The sequence below is a fragment of the Andrographis paniculata genome, unplaced genomic scaffold, assembly GCF_009805555.1.
Source record: "Andrographis paniculata isolate CXL003 unplaced genomic scaffold, ASM980555v1 Contig74END, whole genome shotgun sequence".
Taxonomy (NCBI): domain Eukaryota; kingdom Viridiplantae; phylum Streptophyta; class Magnoliopsida; order Lamiales; family Acanthaceae; genus Andrographis; species Andrographis paniculata.
The window spans coordinates 1125364-1135153 of NW_026137611.1; the positions used below are offsets into that span (position 1 = coordinate 1125364).

Genomic DNA, 9790 nt, shown 5'->3' on the forward strand with positions numbered 1-9790 from the left:
AGGAATTCCTATTTCAATACTATGTACTTTTATCCGTTAAAAAAAATATATATATTTTTTATTTAGGTTATTCAATATTATGTACTTCTCTCAATTTAATGAGATAAGTTTCATTTCTTTTTTACAAGAAGAGTTTATGGATTATTAAATTAGATAGTTAATTAAATTAATTTAATTTGAAATAATGAGTTTGTTCGTATATTTGTTTGAAGAATTGAATTTTAAATATATTATTCATCTCATTTTGATGCGTCGGGAGTTTGAATCCATAACTCATAGTTACAAGTCCAACCCCTATACCACCAAGTCATCCCTTACAGGACAACATACCCATTGCTATTGTCATAAATATATGCTTTAGTGTTTTGGTTAGTGTGTTTCGGTCAGTTTTACTACATCCGTTTGCACTAAGATCTCGTTTACTTTTTGCATGTTGAATATTTGAATATTAATTATTATATCAAAACGTAATAAAAATTTAAAAAAAAATTACAAAAATACTTCTATTAGTGTCGTAATACTAATATAAAAATATTTGTGTAAAAAATTATACAATGCAAAAGAGGTAAAAACACATGTATATTACTTTAGCATAATAATACAATACATCCCAAAATAATGTTCGTCTTTACCATTTATTCTGTATATAAAAGTTAAGTCGACAGCATATAAACAAAGTAGATTCAAGTCGTAACACAGACAATCGATCAAATATTCAATCCTTAAATCTTTTCCAGCATTAAGTGCGCGCCGTGTTGAGGCTGAAGAGTGATCACTGTACAAAGAGCATGCGAATACGACGGAGAAAGATTGAAATTGTAGCGCTGTAGGATCATAGCAATCGCCATTTTAGCTTTTGCCATAGCAAAGTTTTATCCCAAGCAAATCCGAGGCCAGCCTCCAAAGGGCAGATATGTCATTTAGCCTTGCGTAGCATGAGAAACTCCCTCGCTAAACCTCAAGGGATTGAATTCTTCGACGTCGTCGCCCCATATTTCCTTGTCATGATGTAATAAAATGATCGGCAATAGAAGTTGCACCCCGGCCGGTAGACTTAAGTTTCCCCCTAATTTACTCTCTTCCTTAGTAATCCGAATGAGCATTATTCCCGGCGGATATAATCTCATTGTCTCGTGGAATATCATGTTTATCTGCGTAAATACAAAAGGACAAAAATTGTCAGTTGTGTTCTTTTGTGAATTTTACTATAAATAAATATTTTTGAGACGAAGATAATAAAAAAATACTTTCAGTTGCAACAAAAAATATTATTTAATATATTTATACTTTCCATCTCATAAGAATGATACTATTTTTTTTAATTTAGTAATTATACTACCTAACTAATATAATTAATATTTTTAAACATCTAATATATTACACAAATCTCATTACTTTTATATCACATAATCTAAAATAAGAGTCATTTTGTCATTTTAATTATAAACTAATATAATACTATATTTAAAAATTTACGTATAAAAATAAATTTTATCGATTTTATGGAACGGAGGTAGTATTTAATTTCATTATAATTATAATAATATATTGTAGATATATATTTTCTTTCCTCCATGTATATGAAACAAAAAGATGATGGGCAGTGTTGTTGCAGTGTTTTTATGCAAAAACATAACATATTTATTTACTCTATTTATCCAGTAAATTATGTAGATTTGGGTATAGAAACAAAAAAAATAATGATATTTAAATATTAAATGAGATAAATAAAAAAAAAAGTAAAATTTTATTAAATAAGTGATAAAGAAATGATAAAGTAAACAATTAGTTACTTTCTTTGTTGTAATTACTGTGATCATCTTTTTATTTTCGTTAATTTCATTTATTTTGTTATTTTTTATTTTTAAAAAAATTATACACTTTAATTTTATTTTAAAAATTTTATTTAATAATTTTTTTAATTAAACTATTTAATTATCTTAATTTTATTCAATAATTATTTTTATTAAATTATAACTATTTTTATTAGGGTAAACTGATTTTTTCGTCTTGTAACTAGATTCATTTATCATTTTAGTTGCGTTATTAAAGACTGTCTTAAAATTGTCTCCTAAGTGAATTTTTTTTTCAATTTAATCCTCAATGCCTCGGCGGCATTTGTGTGGCAGACTGATGGACACGTGTAGACAAATCAACGCCACGTGGCTGACACGTGTCCGCCACGTGGATTATTTTTATTTTTATTTTTTTAATATAAAAAATTAAAATTATAAAAATAAAATATAAAATAGAAACATATAAAAATAAATTAAAAATAAAAAATAAATAAAATATAGTAAAAAAATAAAATTATCAATATGTCCGTCAAAGTCATCACTATATGACTTTTAATAATTTATATATTAGTATATTTTTTAATTATATTATATATATTTTTTATTTTTAATATAAAAAATATAAATTATCCACGTAGCCGTGGCGCTACTGATCTGACGGACATGTGGATAATTTTTATGTTTTAATTTTAATTTTTATATTTTATATTTTATTTTTTAAAAAAAATTAAAATTCTATTTTTTATATATTTTATATATTTAATTTTTATTATTAAATTTTTTATTAAAAAATAAAAATATAAAATGTATCCATGCGGCATCATGTCAGCCATGTGGCACTCACAGATGCCATTAAATATTGAGGACTAAATTAAAATAATTTTACACAGGACTCTTTTAAGACAACATGATAAAAGAGCTCAGTTATATGACTAAAAACATAATTTATTATTTTTATTAATATATTTTTTAATTATTTACTAAGTGGTTGTGGATACTTACCATTTAAGTAAGACGGAGAGAAAGCGTTTATTTTCGCATGTTAAGCACACCGACAAAGCATATACTCCGAACTACAAAAAAAAAGAAAAAAAAAAAAAAAAGAAAAAAGAAAAAACATGTAATATTGTAACCCAATCAGCTCACCTCAACTGGAAAATAGATAACTTGTTAGTTTGTTTATATAAGAATTTTTAAAAATTTGAAAGTTCAGAAAAAAAGAGTAAAAGATTATTATTTGATTTAATATTATATATAAAAAAAAATTGTATTTAACGTTGATATTTTTTGAAAAATATGAATTTGTTATTCTAAGTTCTAACCCATCACAAATCTTCGCACCTACAAATCTCCTCACTGTTATATAATAATAATAATAATAATAATAATAATAATATAATATAATTATTGGGTAAGTATTAAATGTATATATATATTTATTTATGTGTGTATGGATGTATGTTTATATGTATATAAATATATGTGTAAGAGTAGTAATTATATTATATTGAATGTATTTGAAAGCAAACAATTAATGCAGAGGGGGAGGGGACAATTAATGCAGAAAGAGAGGGTCAAGGGAAATGATTGTAAATTATATTTTCATTGCCTAGAGCAAACACATATTTATAGATGTGCGAGTCGGTAAATGAATGATCGTAAAGCATCCACGTTCTGTCGACGTAAGTGCTGCGTGGTTTATAACATTTCCCCTTGGATGCTTTATACAAAGAATGTGCATCGTTAAAACCTTACTATGAAAAAACCCTGTGGGAAAAAATCATAGTGAAGGAAAAAAAGTACATCATTCTTGTATTAATGCGCTCCCCCTGTTTTGGACTTTATTTGATGTCTTTCATCCGACGCATTCCAATTCCTTGCACCAGTTTGTTGAATGTTGCAGTCGGTAGCGCCTTCGTAAATAAATCTACAAAATTTTCAGACGATCGAATTTTTTCCACATTAATTTCACCACTTTTCTGAAGATCGTGAGTGAAAAAGAATTTCGGAGATATATGCTTTGTCCGATCGCTTTTAATATATCCTCTCTTTAATTGAGCTATACAAGCTGCATTATCTTCAAATAATATTGTAGGAGGTAATATATCATCGGTAATCAAGCCACAATTCTTCTGAATATGGTGAGTCATGGACCTCAACCAAACGCATTCACGACTGGCTTCGTAAATCGCTAAAACCTCAGCATGGTTTGAAGAAGTAGTTGTTATCGTCTGTTTAGCAGATCTCCAAGAGATCGCGGTTCCACCACAAGTAAATAAATAGCCAGTTTGAGATTTTTCTTTGTACGGATCAGACAAATAACCAGCATCAGCATAACCAGTTAATTCATTTCAAGATTCACTCGAATAAAATAATCCGAGGTCATGAGTCCCCTGAAGATAACGGAAAATGTGTTTGATACAATTCCAATGGCGTTTTGTGGGGGATGCGCTAAACTTGGCCAGTAGATTTACTGAAAAAGATATATCTGCCCTGGTACAATTTGCAAGGTACATTAATGCGCCAATAGCGCTGAGATATGGTACCTTGGGGCTAAGTATTTCTTCCATTTCTTCTCTTGGCCTAAATGGATCTTTACTGGGATTAAGGGATCCGACCACCATTGGTGTACTCAGAGAGTGAGATTTATCTATGTAAAATTGCTTTAATACCTTCTGGGTATATGTGGATTGATGGATAAATATTCTGTTGTTCACATGATCCACTTGTAATCCCAGACAATATTTTGTCTTTCCAAAATCTTTAATCTCAAATTCTTTATCCAGATATTCAAATGCAATTTGGATCTCTTCTGAAGTTCCAATTAAATTGAGATCATCAACATATATAACAATAATGACAAAATTTGATCTATTTTTCTTTATAAAGACGCATGGGCATATTGGATCATTAGTATAACCTTCTTTTATTAAACATTCGCTCAGACGGTTATACCACATTCGCCATGATTGTTTAAGTCCATACAATGACTTTTTCAATTTGATGGAATATAATTCCCTTGGGTTTAATTTGTATGCTTCAGGCATATTGAATCCCTCAGGGACTTTCATATAAATATCAGTATCCAAAGAGCCATAAAGATATGCAGTAACTACGTCTAAAAGACGCATGTCGAGCTTTTATTGCACTGCTAGGCTCACAAGGTATCTAAATGTTATTCCATCGACAACCGGAGAGTATGTTTCATCAAAATCTACACCAGGTCTTTGTGAGAATCCCTGAGCTACAAGACGGGCTTTATATCTCACAATTTCATTATGCTCATTTCTTTTTCGTACAAATACCCATTTGTATCCAACTAGTTTTATACCATCTGGTGTTTAAACAATTGGTCCGAAGACCTCTCTTTTATTTAATGAGTCAAGCTCTGATTGAATCGCATGTTCCCATTTAGGCCAGACATTTCTTTGCCGACATTCATGAACCGATTTTGGCTCTGGATCCTCGTTTTCTTCCATTATATCAAGTGCTAAACTATATGTGAAGGCATTATCAATAATTGCCTCTTTACGGTTCCAACATTTTCTTGAAGTAACATAGTTAATTGAGTTTTCAATAATCTCATCCTGTTCTTCAAGATCGTGCTTTTCTTGAGCAATTATTTCAGGGTTGACTTCCTCGTTAGATTGAGATTTATCAATGTCATTCCTGATATTTTCATGATTATTATCATTAATTCCTCTTTTCTTTCGAGGATGTTTGTCTTTGGAACCGAGTGGTCTACCACGCTTTAAGCGTGTCGCTGATTCATTAGCACTTGTAATTTGTCCATCAGGGACAATTATTTTAGCTGGAGCATTAGCAGCTTGGATATATGATCGAGTGACTTTGCTCGAGTCATTGAATGCATCCGGTAACTGATTTGCAATATTTTGCAAATGTATAATGCGTTGAACTTCTAGTTCACACTGCTTTGTACTAGGATCATAAAAATTCAATGGGATTTTCCAATTAATATCCCTTTTCGGTTCGTTTTTGTCTCCTCCTAATGTCGGAAAATATGATTCGTCAAAATGAGAATCTGCAAATCTTGCAGTGAATAAATCACCCATCATAGGCTCAAGATATTTTATAATTGACGGCGATTCATATCCGATATAAATGCCCAATCTACGTTGAGGACCCATTTTTGTACGTTTGGGGGGTGGAATAGGAACATAAACAGCACACCCAAAAATACGTAGATGAGATATATTTGGTTCGTGACCAAATACTAACAGCATTGGGGAATAGCTATGATAGCTTGTCGGCCTCATTCTTATAAGTGTTCCTGCATGTAAGATTGCATGCCCCCAAGTTGAAACGGGCAACATAGACCTCATCAGTAATGGTCTAGAAATCAATTGCAATCTTTTAATAAGTGATTCTGCCAGGCCATTTTGTGTATGAACATGAGCAACTTGGTGCTCTACATTAATTCCAATTGACATGCAATAATCATCAAATGCATTCGATGTATATTCACCAGCATTATCCAGACGTATAGTCTTAATTGGATTATCGGGGAATTGTGCCCGTAATTTAATGATTTGGGCAAGCAATCTCGCAAATGCCACATTGCGAGTAGATAATAAACAGACATGTGACCATCTGGTAGATGCATCAATAAGCACCATAAAATATTTAAATGGCCCACACGGTGGGTCTATTGGTCCATATATATCCCCGTGTATTCTTTCCAAAAATGTAGGTGATTCAATACCTACTTTAGCTGACGATGGCCTGGTTATCAATTTTCCCTGAGTGCAGGCAACACATGTTAACTCATTTGAGTTTTAACATTTTTTGACCTTTTAATGAATGGCCATGCGAATTCTCAATTATTCGCCTCATCATTATACTGCCAAGATGCCCAAGGCGATCATGCCATATTTGAAAATCGGTAGTCCTTTGATCTACCGTGAGGTGTGTTTCAACAACACCTAATCTGGCATAATATAAGCCAGCAGAGAGTGATGGTAATCTCTCAATGATGCATTTCCTTTTATCAATGATATTGGTGATCAATAAAAATTCACCATCGGTATCACTCATAGTTTCAATGTGATAACCATTTTTCCGATATCCTGAAAGCTCAGTAAATTTCTTCGAGCTTTAGTGTCCAACAGTGCATACTGTATCACAATTTTCGTCCCAGCGGGGAGAAATATAATGGCTTCTCCAGAGCCTTCAATTAATTTCGTACTGTCACTTATTGTATTGACATTCATTCTTTCCCTTTTCAAATGGGAGAAATATTTTTCGTGTTTCAATATAGTATGTGTCGTTGCACTGTCAATGAAACACATATTTGCATCATTTTGTTTGGCATCCATTTAACCTTCAAATATAAATAATGCAGTATTAATAAAGGCATATATAAGTATTACAAAATGCATTACAAAAAGGTAATATGCGATAATTTAAATATTACAAAACATAATGTAAAATGACATAATATGTCTATCACTAGGGGTTTGCTGGATCTACGACAAAATCCGCTATATCAAGATGCGTTGTGTCGTAATCCAAAAGATCATCATCGGGGTCGTTATCATTATCAACGTGATTAGTCTCGACCTCCTTCCCCTTTTTTCTGCAGTGAGGCTTGATAAAGATCGGCTAGGTGTTTGGCTTTTCTGCAGGTATTGGCCCAATGGCCTTCAATGCCACACCGATTACAACTGCCGATTTGCCTATTTCCCTGTTTAGCCTTTTCGGCTATATCCCCATGTTGAGGTTTACTCTGCATCCTGTTAATGTCAAAACTGCGGCGATTGTAAGGGGTATATCGACCGCGTTGACTCTCACGGCCGCGACCACGTCCACGGCCTCTACCACGTCCTCGGCCTCGTTCAGAAAATATCACGTTCGCTTCAGGGAACGGACTGGAACCAGTGGGCCGGGACTGATGATTTTTCATCAGTAACTCATTATTTTGCTCAGCTAATAAAAGGCATGCAATGAGCTGTGAGTACTTTTAAAAATTTTTCTCGCGATATTGTTGTTGCAGCACAACATTAGAAGCATGAAAGGTAAAGAGAGTCTTCTCCAATTTATCATTCTCAGTAACATTTTCTCCGCAGAGTTTTAACTGAGATGTAATTTGATGGATAACAGAGTTATAATCTGTAACAGTTTTAAAATCCTGCAATCGCAGGTTAAGCCAATCATGTCGGGCTTTGGAAAGAGTGATATATTTCAAGTGCCCAAATCTCTCCCTCAATTCATTCCACAAATCAAGTGGATCTTTCACCGTCAAATATTCAAACTGTAGAGGAATGTCTAAATGATGACGGATGAAAATAATAGCCTTAGCCCGATCTTGGCTTGTAGCCGTATTTTCACTGGCAATTGTATGAACAAGGCCCATAGAAACCAGATGCATTTCTACATCCAGGGACCAAGTCAGAAAATTATTGTCGGTGATAGACAAAGGTTTAAAAGAAAATTTTGCAAGGTTTTTCATAGTTTAGAAAATAAATAATATATATAGTATAAAAATAAAACTTACCAAAAATAAAATAGGTAAGAGCCTTCGTGCTGATAACGTTTTATATAATAATAATAATAATATAATATAATTATTGGATAAGTATTAAATGTATATATATATTTATTTGTGTGTGTACGGATGTATGTTTATATGTATATATAAATATATGTGTAAGAGTAGTAATTATATTATATTGAATGTATTAGAAAGCAAACAATTAATGCAGAGGGGGAGGGGACAATTAATGCAGAGAGAGAGAGGCAAGGGAAATGATTGTAAATTATATTTTCATTGCCTAGAGCACACACATATTTATAGATGCGTGAGTCAGTAAATGAATGATCGTAAAGCATCCACGTTCTGTCAACGTAAGTGCTGCGTGGTTTATAACACTCACAACCTTAAACCCAAATCTTCCGAAAATGGCCTGTTATTTACCCGAAATCATCGTCGCCAACATCCTCCACCGCCTGCCGGCCAAGACCCTACTCCGCTGCACCGCCGTCAGTAAACACTGGTATTCCCTAATCACAAGCCCTCAATTCATCTCCTCGCATTTGAATTTCTCCGCCGCGAGGGAGGATCGCGCTGTCCTGCTCCGTCGTTGCGTCCACAATTCCGAGCGCTACGACCTCTACAAGGAAGACCATTCTTTCGCCAGCCTCCGCAGTTTGGAATTCCCCTTCTGGAGCATAAATTCGTGCTTCACAATTGTCGGCAGCTGCAATGGCCTGCTCTGCCTGTCCGACGATAGGGTTTATCTCACAAGCACAATTATTCTGTGGAACCCTTGCATCCGGAGATCAATTCGCCTCCCGAACCCTAATTTGGTTTCCAATTCATTTGGCACATTCATCCAATGCCTCGGATTCGGGTTCGATTCGGTCTCCAGCGATTATAAGGTGATTAGGATAACTTATACATATTGTTTCATTGGCGAGTATCCTCGGGTGGAGCTTTACAGGTTGAGCGGAGGTGTGTGGGAAGAATCTAGTTGATTCTTTAAAAATAATAAATGGAGGGGATGGCGATGAGAATATACTAAACAAGTTCTATGGTTGTTCAACTTATGCCCGAGTCAGTTAATACATCAAAAATAAGATAGGCTAAGTACTTACATTAAACAAAAGTATTCTCTAAAATTTACAATAAACAAAAAGTATGCCCAATTAATTTAAGAACCAACTTCAATTCGTAACATACTCCGAATGTGATTTGCATATTCTGCTTCTCCATGTTCGGTGAGCCATGAAATACACTGCTTTACTAATTCTTGAGATACTTGGAGATTGTTAGGTAGGGCATCTCGTCGCTGTAGTGCTTTCTTGCTCATATGTGGAATCCGATATGCATTGTGTCCTTTTATCCTCATAATCTCTAGCATGCACCCTGTAGACTTAGGAAAACATAGTTAAAGGTTTCAGCTGATAGTTGATCATATAAACGTCTAACTGCATCCACCAATTGGTCAACTGTGGTGCTTGCCGATTCAATTTGA

The 9790-nt window shown here is 33.4% G+C and overlaps 1 protein-coding gene across 1 annotated transcript; it reads left to right on the plus strand.

Annotated features, from left to right (window-relative positions):
• The first annotated feature begins 8565 nt into the window (after window positions 1-8565).
• LOC127265864 (F-box protein At3g07870-like) lies at window positions 8566-9290 on the plus strand. The gene has a single exon (XM_051295881.1). The coding sequence runs from the start codon at window positions 8631-8633 to the stop codon at window positions 9288-9290; it is 660 nt and encodes a 219-aa protein (XP_051151838.1). The 5' UTR covers window positions 8566-8630.
• Window positions 9291-9790: the final 500 nt, after the last annotated feature.

Excerpts from the sequence above, each read along its gene's own strand:
- LOC127265864 (XM_051295881.1), top strand. The coding sequence starts at position 8,631 with ATGATCGTAAAGCATCCACGTTCTGTCAACGTAAGTGCTGCGTGGTTT.